Source organism: Penicillium cinerascens (assembly GCF_028974065.1).
Source record: "Penicillium cinerascens strain IBT 15544 chromosome Unknown contig_16_segment0_segment0, whole genome shotgun sequence".
Taxonomy (NCBI): Eukaryota; Fungi; Ascomycota; class Eurotiomycetes; order Eurotiales; family Aspergillaceae; genus Penicillium; species Penicillium cinerascens.
Genome location: NW_026695286.1, coordinates 3,020,091 through 3,034,854, shown reverse-complemented (window position 1 = coordinate 3,034,854; position 14,764 = coordinate 3,020,091). Strand labels below are relative to the sequence as shown.

Below are 14,764 nucleotides of genomic sequence, written 5' to 3'. Positions count from 1 at the left end.
AGTGTCATCCATCCCTTGCCGGAGCCTGCTTTTCGAATCAGCCACAATTCTCGTCAAGGAGAAGAAATGCGGTGTAGGAGATGCCCGAGTATCTGCCAGCACTACCTAGGTTGCTGCCTCCGTTTAAAGCAGTGCCGAATTAACCCTGTGCACCATTCCAGCACTCTCCGTCCTCTTCATAAGTTGATATTGAACTTACCTTGCGCAGCTGCAACACTCTTATCCGATCTTTATACCAAAATGACAGTCACCGCTCCTAAATGTCAGGAGCGCATCCGTCCTACCGAATACTTCAATCCGGAAAAGTATTTCGACTTCGAAAATGAGGACCAAAGAAAATGGTGGCAGCAGACAGCTCCGCTGCTTGCACGAATCTTCCAAGCTGCCCAATACCCCGTGGAGCATCAGTATCTCTACATGACTCTATACAAAACCGTCATCGTACCTCTGATGGGCCCCCATCCTAACAAATGGGACTGTTTTATAACCTACTCCGGAATACCCATTGAATTCAGCACAAATTATCAAGAATATGGCCCTCCTACATGTCGAATTGGATGGGAACCCGTGAGCCACCTGTCCGGAACGCCATCAGATCGCCTGAATTTGAAGACTGTCAACAAAGCCATTTCATTGTTGACCAAATTGAACCTCAAGTCCTTTGATCGCCGCCTCTTCGATCTATTCATGAAGAATTTGGTATTAAGCTCCGAAGAGGCCATAGCTGTCAACATGGAGGAGCTACCCTGGCCCCGGTTGAAAAACCAGGTGTCACTCGGCTTGGACCTGAAGGGCGGAGAGGTGACTGTCAAATGTTATGTCTACCCAGCGCTGAAGTCCCAGCTCACGGGGCAGCCATTCCGAGACCTGCTCAATGAAGCTGTGGGGCTAGGATCAGACAACTTGATGAATTGTGCAGACGCATTAAACTCTGTCCACGAGTACCTGGAGGGTGCCGGCCTCTACAACCAGTACTCGTTCATTGGCTTCGATTTTGTCGATCCTTCCAAGTCACGATTGAAAGTGTATAATACGGTCCAGGAGGTGACATGGCCAAAGCTAGAGGGAATTTGGACACTAGGAGGAAAGTTCGCCAAGAATCCCCTGGTCAAGCGTGGCTTGGACGCCGCGCAAGAGTTATGGCGGCTCATCACCGAAGAAACGGTATCTGTCGCTCCTCTATCCCATCCAAGGGCCAAGGAATATCTAGCTAACAGTACCCAGGATAAAATGGGAGTGGGTATCTACAACTACGAGCTCGTGCCAGGCAACCCCGTCCCGATGCCGAAATGGTATTTTATCCTGCACGGCCAGAACGACCTGGTGAATGCGCAGGCCATTGTCGATTTCTACAGGCATCTGGGCTGGAACGAAGTTGCCGAATTATTTATTCCTACTTTCCGGTCGCATTTGTAAGTTCTGCCTGTGTGTTGAATTCTTGGTAATGCTGATATAAACTACGTGGTTCACAGCCCGGATACAGATGTTAGTAAGACCAGCAACCTCATCCAATACGTTTCCCTCGCATACTCGGAGAAGACTGGGGTATATTTCAGTGTTTACTACCACTCCTCCCTGTAGTATAAGACAAGACAGCTCTGAGACCCTCTACTACTTGATGGGTACTGACCTGGGCTGGTGGGGAATTGAGAAACACCGGGGTAACATCTTGTGTCAACTTATCATAGAATAAGACCATTCATTAATTTCTGTGACATATGTAAATTCTTCCTTTAAGCTCCCACGTAGCACACGGTGTATCTTTAGTCTCAAAATCCAAGCAGTCTGGCCATGACTTACAACTTTAGCCGACCTAGGTCCTCTGATCACAATGTTTAAGGCTTTGCCTCATATGTTTATCCAGAGGTTTTTAATGCTCTCTTTTTCTTTGAAGGGTAACCAAGGAAGGATTCGAATTATTGATCCATACTTAAGTGTTAAGGCTCCTTGAGCAGGAATATATCTGGCTGTACACTCTCAAAGGTTCATTCATTTCATCTCATACGTATTACATTTCCAGACAAATTGCCAGATACAATCCGATAGACCGCCAGTTTATGCAGTCAGCAATTCCCCCACTGCACTAGGTAGGCTACTAGCGATAACACAAATCAGGATACCGTCAAACGTTGGATCGTAGCGAAAGATAAGAGGATGTCGGGATGAGTCAAAAGAAGGCCAACCGACGAACCGACTCGCGAACAATAGGACCCAAGATTACTAGGACCGGATCCTCAGGCTCTGATTGGAGGCGGAATTTTCTGTGCTCTAATATCCTTTCTTCTTGGCCCCCACATTATCACCTGTACGAATCGCTGAATCACATGTGCCGACATAGCCGCACGCATCAATAATCTTCACGGAAATAAAGTAGTTGTATTTCAAAGGAAGATGTGTTGGTATATTTCAGAAGGAATAAGTGAGGCTATATATGCAATAAGAAGATCATGTTAATTGTAAATCAACTTGATCTTTCCTACAGAAATCTCGGGAATTATTTCCGATGGCGCGGCTTCGTTCCTGATCTGCACCAGCCACATGTCACAATATAATCCAAAGACAGGATTCTGACTCTGAACAGGATACGGGTCGTACCTTCAGTTGGAATCCGTACGTAATCTAAAGTCTCCGATCGTTGCAAGCTGCAATTGTGGCCTCTATTGACTTCAAATTGGCTGAGAATACCGAGCAGTACATGCTACTGATAACATGTAGCAAATATGCCCTACGTAGCAGAAATTAATTTGCTGAATTATGCGCAACGTGGGAATAATCGGCAGCAAGGGGTATCAGTGTGGACCAGAGTAGAAGTAAGGAGAGAATTCAGTCTGGCATTACAGCCAACACATGCATGTTGTAAACACCGTTTATCCGTCACCTGGGATATGCCACTTATCTGACCATTGAGAGCTCGAGATGTCAGAATATTTCGCAATTTTTAATGGCACTGTGAGAAGGTAAGCGCTGATCTCAATGGAGCATGTAAAGTATCGTGTACATGTCTGTGTCGACTGCACAGCCCCCTACTGTATACTGTACATGTAATGTAGACTCCACCCCGCCACCTGGAATGTGCGGTGTATCTTACCACTGAGACCACTCAGACTATCTTGAAGTTGCCTAAGAATGTACATACAGGTTAAATTGAATTTTGTGAAACCTGTGGGGTCTAGATACATTATGTGCATACATAGGAACTGTATCTCCACCTATACGAGGAGTCAGAATGGCGTATTTTGAATGTAAGGGGACTACTGCTGGGAGCTTCCCAGGCGTGTTAGATTAGTATGTTGCTAAAAGGCAATGAAGAAAACGAACAGCAGTAGTTATTGAATATGATATAAAGCCCACAGGGCAGGAATCCACTTCCTGACTTTCTTGATTTCAGGGTACACAGTTTCTGGTAAATATGACAAAGACAGAGAAGGATAGACCCGAACAGGTTGATATAATCATTGTCGGACTCGGTATCGCCGGCCTGACTGCGGCCATCGAATGCCACCGCAACGGTCATAATGTCATTGCATTTGATAGGACACCTTCGTTATTACATGTCGGTAAGTATGGCCGATATTTATTCGAAATTCTCCCTGATATAAAACCTCAAATAGGAGACATCTTCAGCATCGGAAGTAACGCCGTATCAGTGATTCGGCACTGGGAAGATGGAGCCGTTTCGTCTTCGCTAAACGAGGCGCGATGCGCGATTGACGAGATCCAAATTTTTGACCAGACCGGCAAGTTGCAGGACGTTAATAATATGGAGGGGTATCGGGATGGGGAGGGGTATGTAGTCAACCGCGCAGAAGCGATCGGGATTTTCTTCGAGTACGCGCAGAGACTGGGTGTCGACCTTCGTTTTGGCGCCAACGTCACCGACTACTGGGAGGATGAGCACAATGCCGGAATTTTCGTCGACGGGATGAGAATTGAAGCAGATTGTGTCATTGCCACAGATGGCATTCATAGTAAAGCGAGGGAAGCCATCTGTGGTACGGCTGTTACACCCAAAAAGACAGGAAGTGCCATCTATCGATCAGGGTACTCTGCGGAGGAGCTGAGCCAAACCCATGCTGCCGAGTGGTTGACCAAAGGAAAGGAAGGGAAGGACCAGCTCTATCATTTCATCGGCAAGGATGTCACTTTCCTCGTGGGAACTGGCCGACGAGGGAAGGATGTGTACTGGGGATGCATGCACAAGGTATATTCCCATCCGGGTCTCAGACATATTCGCGATACTAAGTCTCTGCAGAGTCTTCACGATGTGTCGGAAGCGTGGTTACAGGTGTCTGATGTTACTAGAGCCCTGAAACACATCACGAGCTGGGAGGTCAAGCATCGCCTGGAGCCTATTATCACTAGCACACCGCAGGGGAAATGTTTTGACCACCTGGTTCTAACAATGGACCCACTTCCTTCCTGGCTTTCAAAGAAAAATAGGATGATTCTCCTAGGGGATGCCGCTCATCCTTTCCTTCCTAACACAGGTCAAGGGGCGAACCAATGTATTGAAGACGGGGCGACGGTGGCTATTTGTCTCAAACTTGCGGGCAAAAGCGGAGTGACTACAGGTCTTCGAGTCGCGGAGCGGCTGAGATATCAGAGAGTCGCCAAGATCCAGGAACTCGGTCACAAGATGCTGGAGACACTCCAAAATGCCAAGTGGGAAGGCGAAAATGCGGAAGAAACTCCAACAATGGTGACTCGCCCGGCTTGGATCTGCTCCCATGACTGCCAGCAACATGCAAATGCGGAATTCCACAAAGTGGCTTCCATGTTGGATGACAGCAAAAACTAGAACTAAGAAGGAAGAATAAAATGTGGTTATTATGCCATTCGGGGTTTCAACGAAGTATTTCCTTTATTCCTCCTTTAATACATGTAGTGGGGGAACTGCTGACTGCCTAATATGGCGGTCTAATAAGACTTTTTGCACAGGCGTAGAAATAAAGACACACTTTTTCTTCTGAACAACTCCTATGCGTTCTCCTCTCCTCTCCTATATTCCCCACTACTCCCAGTGGCCGACCTGTTCACAGACAAATAGGCAGAGGTTCTCCTTTTCAATATGTAAAAGATACTCGTGTCAAAATTCATTGTTTGGAGGTGCATTATGCGGTCATGAGACCCTCATTACCCGAAGTTCCGTAATGAGATGGAAAATCATGAAAGGGGCCGGTTAGTATTTTGCCCCGAGTGGATCGGAAAGATACGAGCAGGAGCTATCCATGTATTTATAAGCTACCTCGACGAGATATACACATGTGCATAAATATGTAAAAGGTGTAGCCCCTTGCAGCCTCAGCTTCGCAGGCCATCCAAGGTTCGGTCCCTACATAGGCCACCACATTCTTTGACCGCAACTTACTTAATCTCTGGGTTTCTGCTCCAAGGCAGCTCTTGGGATGAATCTACAATCTGATGAATTCTCTTTTGGTAGGTAAAATGGTATTTTCTAATGAATCAGGTGGAACTCGATACATACATCTCGCCGTCGCTGGCGCATTATTTAGTTGGTACCTGCTCGTTCGTTGGCGCAAATTTCGTCGGTCGTGGGTAGGTGATTTACACCCACTTTGCCTTGACTGAAAACTCAGAGAATTCTCAATCTAGGTTGATGTACCAGTGGTGGGAGAGCGTGGCCCCCTTTGGTCGTGGAAAACAGCGCTCGACTACCCACATAAGACGGAGATTCTGCAGAACGGCTATGACAAGGTAATATACAACCCTTAATCTTTCACAGCAAATCGAGACTGATCTTCATATGTAGCATCGTGACTTTGCCTTCCAGGTAGCAACAGTACGCGGATGGGATGTGTGCATTTGCAGTGAGACGATGGTTGCAGAGATGCAAGCCGTGCCCGATAGCATATTTTCGCTCAATGGCTTCAACGAGGAGTACTTCCAAACAGAATATACATCCCCCGGATTTGTTGACTCGAAGCCAACGGTCCCTGTTCCAGTTCTGGCAAAGGCTTTAGCTTGGGCGCGACAACGTGTCTCGTCGGAGACAGACCCTTATTTTTCAGGGCTAGTTGAAGAGCTGAAATACGGTCTGGAGATGGAATTGTCCGACGGAGATGTGAAGAGAGATGAATGGCAGCAAGTTAACTGCTTTCAGTTCAGTAGCCATCTGATGCTGAGGCTGATTGCACGTCTTCTGTTTGGGTGTCCTCTATGCCGGGATCCTGAAGCCATTGACCTCTTTTCCCGATATGGTGCCGCGGTTCCCAGCAGTGGGCAGCTAATTGCATGGCTTCCAAAAATTATCCGACCGTGAGTATGCTTCTCTCGCCCCCGTTCTTAGTCAACACATACTAATCGTCTCATCAGTTGGATTGGACCTCGCTGTGTGGCTTCTCGAATGGCACGGCAGTTAGATGGAATAATACTTGATACGATTAAGCACAGGCGGCAGCTGGGATTGAAAGAGCCAGAGGTTTGTCAAGAAAAAGTCATTGGACTCTTGTACAGCTATTGACCAAGTTGTAGACAATTACCGACTACCTCAGCAATTGGGTGCAATCTGAAGCCGCATTTAATCTCAATGACTTGAACGTCGCTCAAATGCTTGTCTCTGTCATTTTCGGCTCTGTACACTCGGCAGGCATGGTGAGATGATAAATCAACTCCACAACTCGGCACTGCTGATGAAAAATAGGTCCTTGCAAGCTGTCTATACGAATTGAGCGCCCGCCCGGAGTACATTGAACCCCTTCGTCAAGAGGTCATGAGTGCCCTACAATTAGGCACCGGCTGGACAAAAGAGACCATTGAGTCTCTTTACAAGCTGGATAGCTTCATCAAAGAGAGTCATCGACACAATCCCCTCGCCGCAGGTAAGAATCTCATCTGGCGCTTGATGGCAATGGTGCTGATATTGGGGTAGCCTCATTGTATCGAGTTGCGAAAAAGGACTTTACCTTCCAGAATGGGCTGAAGATTCCGACTGGAACGTTTATGTACACACCAAACTCTCCACTACTTTTTGATGAGAGGTACTACGGAAATGGGAGTGAATTTGACGGCATGCGGTTCTACAAACTTGGGCAACGATCGGGAAATCCTCAAGATTACAAAATAGCGGGACAGCTGCCGAAGTCCCGGCAGTTTGGGGCCGGAAGACACACTTGGTAAGGCTATGAGGATTCCTTGGAGGAAAATACTGCGGCTAATTCTTTCTCATATTTAGCCCCGGGAAACAACTGGCTGCGGATTCGCTGCGGTTGATCCTTGCCTATATATTGGTGAACTGCGATATTGGCAGTAAAGAAGGCCGCAAGGAGTCAGATGGGTTTACATTCACCTCAAGCGTCAGCATCCGGGCCCGCAAATTGTCGGGTTACTAGATAGTTTCAGAATACCAACCGCAATTTATATTAGAGCTTACAGATTGCAAGGCTCATGATAATATGTCTCAATATGCATACAAAATCTCTCCATCCATTGTATCTGCACCCAGTGCACCCACCGCAGTACCTAGGAAGGGAGTGTAACAGTTTAATTGGGCCTAAAAAAGTTCAAAGTGAGTAGTATCGGGACTCTTCGACCACAAAGGGCCACATCAGATCTTTCATCGAGGATCCTGGGCCTCGATTAAACCAACTTTATCGTTTAAAAACCAGACTGGGGTGAGAATTTCAGCCTTAGTGCATTGAGGGGAATGAGTTGCAGTATAGCAAACGAATTCGCTCTCGCATCGCCCCCTCTGTAGCTCTCTTGTATTTAGGAGGGGTCCCAGCCGTTGATGAGATTGTTTAGAGCTACTAAGCCCACCGTACCCGGGTTCAAAGGTAGCTTGATGCCCACTACATGCAGTATTGGGGTGCTTAGCGAGATGGCTTCATTGAGTACCGAGCTGATAGGGTAGAAGCCCGAGATATGTGTACTCATATTAATTGCTGAGTTTGAAGCCCCCCAGGTCCTTTAGGCGAGTATTCTTTTGACCATGCAGCTTTTTCTACAGGATATATGAACGGAACGCATTTCTCTCTCAATGTAATCAATTTCCCATCTCATAATCTATTTGCCCATCATGATAGTCACAATCACACCGATAAGGCTATTTCCTCATTTCTGCGTCTGAGAACAACCTTGGCCTCGAGGGAAGACTCGAATTCAGTTCCGAAGGTCACATCAGTCCCATCTCTTTGAGCGTTGTCCGAAAACTTCCAGTCGTATTTTAACAAAAGATGGCAAAGAGCCACCTTTGTCTCGTTGGCTGCGAAGAAGCGGCCGGGGCAAGCATGTTGCCCGTGACCGAAGCCCAGGTGTTCGGAGCAGGTGCTGACAAACTGCCATTGATTTTCTTGCCCCGCGCCTTGACGCATCTTCAGGAATCGATAAGCGTCGAATGTCTCGGGACTAGTGTAGATAGTGGGATCTACCATCGTTTCCGTAGTTGTAACAACTTTGGCACCTCGGGGGATAGTGCTCCCATCGGATAGGATCACCTTTGAGAGAGCAAGGCGTTGCATGGTTGCTGAGGGGAAGTTTCAGTGAAACAGGCTAAAGAAAGTGTAGGTAAGGTACCTACTGATATCGCCGACGTGAAGTCGCTGGGATTCTTTGAGGAAGCTATCCATCAGTCGCAGATTGTACAATGTGGCCTTGTTTAAGGGCCTGTCACCAACGACCGAAATCACCTCCTCGCGTAGCGGTTGGATAATCGCCGGGTGACGGCATAGGTCAAACAAAGCCTGGGTAAGTAGCTCGGTCGTGGTATGTAGAGCGACAACGCTAAGAATTAGCTGGCCACATGGGACATCACACTCAGCACCATCTGCTAGCTCATCCATCCAGGCAATTGAATCTCGTGCTTTCGGCGGTGGAAGCCCCGCTTCAAGAGCCTTGCGCTTGCTTCGTCGACGAGCTTCGACCAAGGGCCAGATAAGCCGACCGGCTGTGCGTACCTGCTCTCGCACTCTGCCACATTCCGGAGAAAACAGATAGATCAAAGGACGAAGGGCCGCAGGCCATTCTCGCATCATGCGGATGGCGATGAAGGAATCGACAGTATAGGACTTGGAGATGTTCAACCACTTCTCGTTCCGTGCCATCTCCTGACCGAGGAATACTCGTGACGAGAGCCGAGCGATTAAGTGCAATATCTCTGTCTTGAGGTTCCTTGTCTGCCACTCTGCGATGCTTTAGCATAAGCGTGCGAGATTTGCGTATAATACCCCATACCTCCGCTACTGCCAAAAATTTCATCCAGCGCGCAATTTGTCTCATCAGCCAGGTCATTGATCATGTCTAAGAAAACTTCAGTATGCGATCTTCTCGAATCGGAGTACAAGTACTACCCAGCGAGTTCGAAAGCTTGGTACGGACCATTTCGGTCATAATGCATGCTGTTTGAGACGACGCATACGGCTTGAAGGCGGAATACGAAGCAAAGAATTCCTGAACCAGATTAGAATGGCGGCAATGGGCGACCCGGAAGACTGACTTTGTGAATCACGTCGGGCAGTCTCAGTTGCGAGTTGTTCTTGATCTCTTCGACGAAACGGCCGGGAAGCACAATCTTGGTGCCCGTCGCAGTAACGACTTGGAATACACCGGTGTACTGTCAATCGTGAGTAGTTACCAGCAAATGTCAAGTCTACACATACATCCTTCAGTGCTTTTTGGATAACCCCTTTGCCATTGACCAAAAAGGCCTTTCTCGCCGAGGCCACTTTGAACCACGCCTTGGGGTCCGCCCCAGCCGTGGGAATCCCACTGTGGAGACGATCTTGGTAGAATAATGTCCAATATACGACGCATCCTATGATCACAATAACCAAGATTTCTTGAAGACTGACTGCCTTCACAGCATCTTTTATGGAATCCATCTTGGTAAGTTGGTGTCACTGACCTCAAATGTCGGATTGGACGACTCGGATATTAAAGAGGCCAGCAAACTGGGTAACAACTGTGCATACTCAGTTTGTCTTTATCCCCGAGACCCCAGCAATGTAGGGGAATCCTGCAAGGCATGGGAACTCACAAGTTGCATGACGAGGTCCCAAGCAAGGAACTGTGTAAATGCGGTATGTAGACGCTGACCAAGGAATCCAGATGCAATCTTGGAAAGTCCGACGTAAGGTTGCAACATATGTACATGTAAACGAAAGCCACATATTTGCCACTCGCAGTATGACTCCGTTTGATCGTTGAGACAGCTCAGATGATCTCCAAGTTGCCTAAGAAGACAGGGGTGATTTCCGCGGGGACTTTGGCTTTTTCTACGTCTATGTTCTCTCCCACGGGACTCAGCTTAATGCCAGTGGTTTTGTGACATCTGAATTATCCACATTTGGACGGACCATCGTCATTCTTTACTATAAGGAGCCTTTGGTGACGTATCAATTACTCCAGGTATTTCCCTTGTAGTGAGATACGGAAAGAAGTACTAAATATTGCTCATTAAGTCATAAATACCTATAGTTTATTCTTGGGTATCATTTGACACTCGCCGTGTCTAGCCTTCGAGTAAAAACACAGAAAAAAAATGCCTGGGGTTAGCCGGAGTAAACAATCAACCTAAATATGGGGCTTCCTGGATTTATCACAGGCTACGGGAGATAGACATAGCAACGACAGGATTACTCTGTATCCTTAAATTGAATTAGGACCAAAAGTCCTCATGAATACATGAGGATTCTTTTCCACACCTGCCCATTCACGCTCAATAATCTCCTGCTGTTCCCGGGTGTGTATTTTGAATTGCACTGAAAAATGCTTTGGAGGCGACAATAGTCCTGGAACCATATTGAAGGGATCAACCTCCTCTAGTGGGGTAATATCAAACGCCCACAGGAGACGAGCGACCACAATGCGCACGGTATCCTGGCCAATGTGTCGCCCCGCGCATGAGCGACGGCCAAATCCGTAGGCAGCGAGAGGAAGGTCAGGGTTCTCCAGCCAGCGCTCAGGGCGAAATTCGCCAGGGCAGTCAAAAACTTCTTCATCCATGTCCATCGCCCAGTGGTTGGGTAGGATGGTTGTGCCCTTTGGAATTCGGTAGCCCTCATATTCATCCTCCTCACAGTTCATGTGAGGAAACCCGAGCGGTGCAATTGTCCTCCACCGAAGGGTCTCGGTGACTACTGCGCATGTATACGGCAAGTGAGGGAGATCGTCGAAGTCAGGTAATCTTCCAAGCCCAACAACCCTCTCAAGCTCTTGCTTTGCTTTCTCCATCGCCTTTGGAAAAGTCACCGCTGCGAGAACAAATACCTGGAGAACTCCAGAGACCACCTCGCCGCCCACTTCAAATATGAATCCGATGATATGGGTTAATTCCTCATGGGGGATTCCTTGTGCCTCTTTAGCACCTATGGCTCCCTTAATCCAATTCCATGAGGGGCTGGCTTCTCCTGCTGCTCGATTTCTTTCATAGAGCGCGTTGATACGGTGAAACGCCCGGGCACCCTGTTTCTTCCACGGAGTGAGCCATGATGGCAGGCTGTTCAGTGCAGGAATCATCTCGACTAGTGACCCTCCCGGACTGTTGGCGATTGCTTCAACTTCCTTTGAAGCGCTCGCCATGACCTTGATGGTATTGCCGTTGTTGGCTTCAATTCGTGTGCTGTATGCCAGGGTTGAATTGAGACTGTATGGAAGCCGGAGAAATAAAGGCTTGAACTCGTTTGTCGATAATAAGTCATGCAGAAGCTGCTTGCTTTCCACGTCTTGGGCGGGTCGGTAGGTCGGTGCCACAGCCGCCTTGAGAAAGTGCCATTGTAGGCGCTGATGCAAGCGCCAACGTCGCCCATAAGGAAGAAGAACCGTGCTCAACCCACGGAACATACACTCATCCAATATGGGGAACCGCGGACGAGAGCTGTAAATTTGGCTTCGTTGCGTGAGAAGATCGCGAGCCACGCGGTGGGAGCCGATACTGATCACCGTCTTTGGACCCAGCTGAACGGAGATGATCGGTCCATACAACTTGTGCCAGGCTTGGAACTGGTGGACTGCATTCTGGCCTTTCAACTGATGAATGTTGCCAATGATAGGCAACGGCTTGGGTCCTGGTGGTAAACGGCCACTGGGCCATAGTATCCATGCCAACAAGCAAACAAAGGCGGCTAATATTGCAGGGACTTTGAGGTTGTCCAAAGATAGAAAGTATGGTACCGTCATGATATCAACAAAGTTAACGGCCATGGGACTTGAAGTCAACGTTGCTCACCAGGAAAAGAATCTGAATCGTAGTTTCGCTCGAAGTAAAGTTGTTCATGTAACTGTTGAGAAACTGCACAATATACACCGACAGGTCAAAACAAGGGGTTGTGTCTCTCTGTATTTTCCGTTGTACAACGTCACATTCCGCTTTGGAGCTCTCCCTTGCATTCCCTGACCGCTGATAATGTACCCACTCACCCAAAGCAGCTGGCGCAGGATAATGCTGCTAGGGTCCTCACGTAAAGCGGCGATACTGCAAAGCTTGCCTAGGCCTAGGCATGTAATAGGGGCTTTACGACCGGTGCTCTCTCTCTGCTCCTCATAGACAGCTGATTACTTCTTCCACAAGGTCGACAATTCTACTCCATAAATACAGGAGAGAGGCTCATTATGGCAATGCTTTTTTCGCAGACCATATTGCTGGCGGCAATCATCTCCATTGCATCATGTATTGTCCGACGACTCTTTTTCCATCCGCTACGGCATGTTCCTGGCCCCAAGTTCGCCGCCATGAGTGGACTATATGGCTTCTATCATAATATGGTTAGCCAAGGATATTCAAAACTATTCCCCAGCCTCCATGAGCAATATAAGTCTCCGGTGATTCGTATTGGACCGAACAGTGTCCATGTCAATGAACCGGAATTCTATCAAACGTATGAAACCCTCGTCTTGCGTGGTATCTGCTGACCAAGAATAGCATGTTTGCCTCGCGAACAAAGTATCGCAAAGATCCCCAATTTTACGAAGCATTGGATGGGAAAGGGGCATTACTAGGCATCACTGATGACCAGGAGTACCGCTCTTATCGCACCCATATGAGCCCGTTGTTCTCTGTGCGATTCGCGGCAGATGCTGCACCTACAGTCCTCTTAGAACTCGAGAGGATGTCGAGCTTCCTTGATAAGAAGAGGACTGCTGGGGTACCAGTGGATATACAATCAGTGTATCGCGCCTTCGTTGTATGTGACAATTGCCCTGTGTATGGCCCCATTGTGAAATGCCGTTTAACAAACCATCATTTGGAAGGCCGATATCGGTTGTCAGACCTTGCTGGGCCACGAGCTTGACTTCATGGCATTTGGCCCGGAGACCACACGGTTCATGCAGGCCACAAAGGAGTTTCAAAAGGCGTCTTGGCTCGGTAAGGAACAGCTAATCCACACTCTGGACATGGGGCTCTAATTAATGCATAGTAATTCAATTCCCGAACGCGATGCGCCTTTTGAACTATCTCCCGGCTGCAATAAATGCCATCCTGGTTCCTGAACTCATGTGGTTCAATAAGGTAAGTCAGGGGAATATCTTTATGGCATCTACTGACCGCTGGCTAGCACTGCGCAGCGTGGTTCGAGAAAGCGCGGGAGACTCGCAAGAGCGGAGTTGAGGTTTGTCCCAAACGCTTCTTTGATCTATGTCTTGATGTGCATTCATCGTCCGACATGAACATCAGAGATATCGTCTCTCCGGTCGCTGATGCTTACAATCTTCTTGCGGCTGGAATGGACACCACTAGTTACACTCTATCTTGTGCGACATTCTATCTCCTGGAGTCGCCGCACTGTGCAAGTCGGCTTCAGCAAGAACTAGCTGGTGCTGGATTATCTAGTTCAGAGTCGCTGGATCTCAAGAAGATACAGAATCTGCCATACCTGGTGCGGTATTACTGGCTCTTATTAATGACTTGTCGCCATGCTGACTATGGGGCGATTTACAGTCTGCTACCATCAAGGAGGCCCTAAGACTATCACACGGGACTCCCGGGTATTTGCCTCGTGTTGTCCCCAGCGAAGGTGCCCATGTCGGCTCCATCTTTATCCCAGGAGGTGTATGTGCTGTCTCCCCGCTACCCAATCATAATACTAATCAAGGGTTCAGGCCAAAATTAGCGTCACTCACCCTGTGGTCCAGCTAGATCCGACGCTCTTCCCAGAGCCACATGTCTTCCGACCTGATCGCTGGTTAGATAACGACGCCTTGGAGCGTTGGCATATCGGATTCAGCAAGGGACCGCGGAAATGCATCGGCATGAACCTCGCCAATCTCCAGCTGTCCTCTTGTCTTGCTTATCTCTTTGCGCGCTATGATATGCAACTTTTTGAGACCGACAGGAAAAGTCTGGAATGGTCCGACTACATCGTTGCGCAGACATCTGGGCCCATCAAGGTAAAGATTGTGGGCGACCGGTGGAAATAAGTGTCTGAAAGCAGTAACGTAGTTCACAAGCGGCCTGTCACTCCAACTAGCCCACCAGGGTCAAACTCTATAATCAGTAAACGTTTGAATGCGATGAATTACAGGTTACACCTCGCGCGCAATAAATTATTCAATGGATTTTACTTGACCGTACATTTTACACTGCTTCCGGGGTTATTCAAGGTACTTTTGAGATTATTAAATGACTTATCCACATGCCCATGTGATTTCCTGCGCAGGTGCCCGGATCTAAATATTTTTGTTGCACACTGCATGTGGCCAGTGTTTTTCCGTAACTTTTAAGCGGCCTAATGAGCACGCTGGATTATTCCATGGTGTGACTACGAAGACATTGGCCATAATTTACCATCCACGAAGTTTTACTATGTCTCGG

General features: G+C 48.0%; 6 protein-coding genes across 6 annotated transcripts; 4 read left to right on the top strand and 2 right to left on the bottom strand.

The window, feature by feature from the left end:
- Nucleotides 1-240: 240 nt before the first annotated feature.
- Nucleotides 241-1,581, top strand: N7498_001135 (uncharacterized protein; the record flags this gene model as incomplete). Its single annotated transcript, XM_058448198.1, has 2 exons — nt 241-1,412; nt 1,473-1,581. The coding sequence occupies 2 exons, from the start codon at nt 241-243 to the stop codon at nt 1,579-1,581; spliced, it is 1,281 nt and encodes a 426-aa protein (XP_058313609.1).
- Nucleotides 1,582-3,409: 1,828 nt separating this feature from the next.
- N7498_001134 (FAD-dependent oxidoreductase) lies at nt 3,410-4,798 on the top strand (the record flags this gene model as incomplete). The annotated part of the gene is made up of 2 exons (XM_058448197.1): nt 3,410-3,557; nt 3,612-4,798. The coding sequence occupies 2 exons, from the start codon at nt 3,410-3,412 to the stop codon at nt 4,796-4,798; spliced, it is 1,335 nt and encodes a 444-aa protein (XP_058313608.1).
- A 660-nt stretch (nt 4,799-5,458) lies between these two features.
- N7498_001133 (cytochrome P450) lies at nt 5,459-7,349 on the top strand (the record flags this gene model as incomplete). Its single annotated transcript, XM_058448196.1, has 8 exons — nt 5,459-5,552; nt 5,627-5,715; nt 5,771-6,276; nt 6,334-6,439; nt 6,493-6,612; nt 6,662-6,839; nt 6,890-7,133; nt 7,193-7,349. 8 exons carry the CDS (start codon nt 5,459-5,461, stop codon nt 7,347-7,349), a joined length of 1,494 nt encoding a protein of 497 aa, XP_058313607.1.
- A 699-nt stretch (nt 7,350-8,048) lies between these two features.
- N7498_001132 (cytochrome P450) lies at nt 8,049-9,836 on the bottom strand (the record flags this gene model as incomplete). Its single annotated transcript, XM_058448195.1, has 6 exons — nt 8,049-8,482; nt 8,537-9,139; nt 9,190-9,255; nt 9,303-9,405; nt 9,452-9,568; nt 9,615-9,836. The coding sequence occupies 6 exons, from the start codon at nt 9,834-9,836 to the stop codon at nt 8,049-8,051; spliced, it is 1,545 nt and encodes a 514-aa protein (XP_058313606.1).
- Nucleotides 9,837-10,602: 766 nt separating this feature from the next.
- N7498_001131 (cytochrome P450) lies at nt 10,603-12,156 on the bottom strand (the record flags this gene model as incomplete). Its single annotated transcript, XM_058448194.1, has 1 exon — nt 10,603-12,156. One exon carries the CDS (start codon nt 12,154-12,156, stop codon nt 10,603-10,605), a length of 1,554 nt encoding a protein of 517 aa, XP_058313605.1.
- Nucleotides 12,157-12,684: 528 nt separating this feature from the next.
- On the top strand, nt 12,685-14,370 carry N7498_001130 (cytochrome P450; the record flags this gene model as incomplete). Its single annotated transcript, XM_058448193.1, has 7 exons — nt 12,685-12,830; nt 12,875-13,136; nt 13,204-13,318; nt 13,371-13,462; nt 13,509-13,829; nt 13,892-14,002; nt 14,053-14,370. The coding sequence occupies 7 exons, from the start codon at nt 12,685-12,687 to the stop codon at nt 14,368-14,370; spliced, it is 1,365 nt and encodes a 454-aa protein (XP_058313604.1).
- Nucleotides 14,371-14,764: the final 394 nt, after the last annotated feature.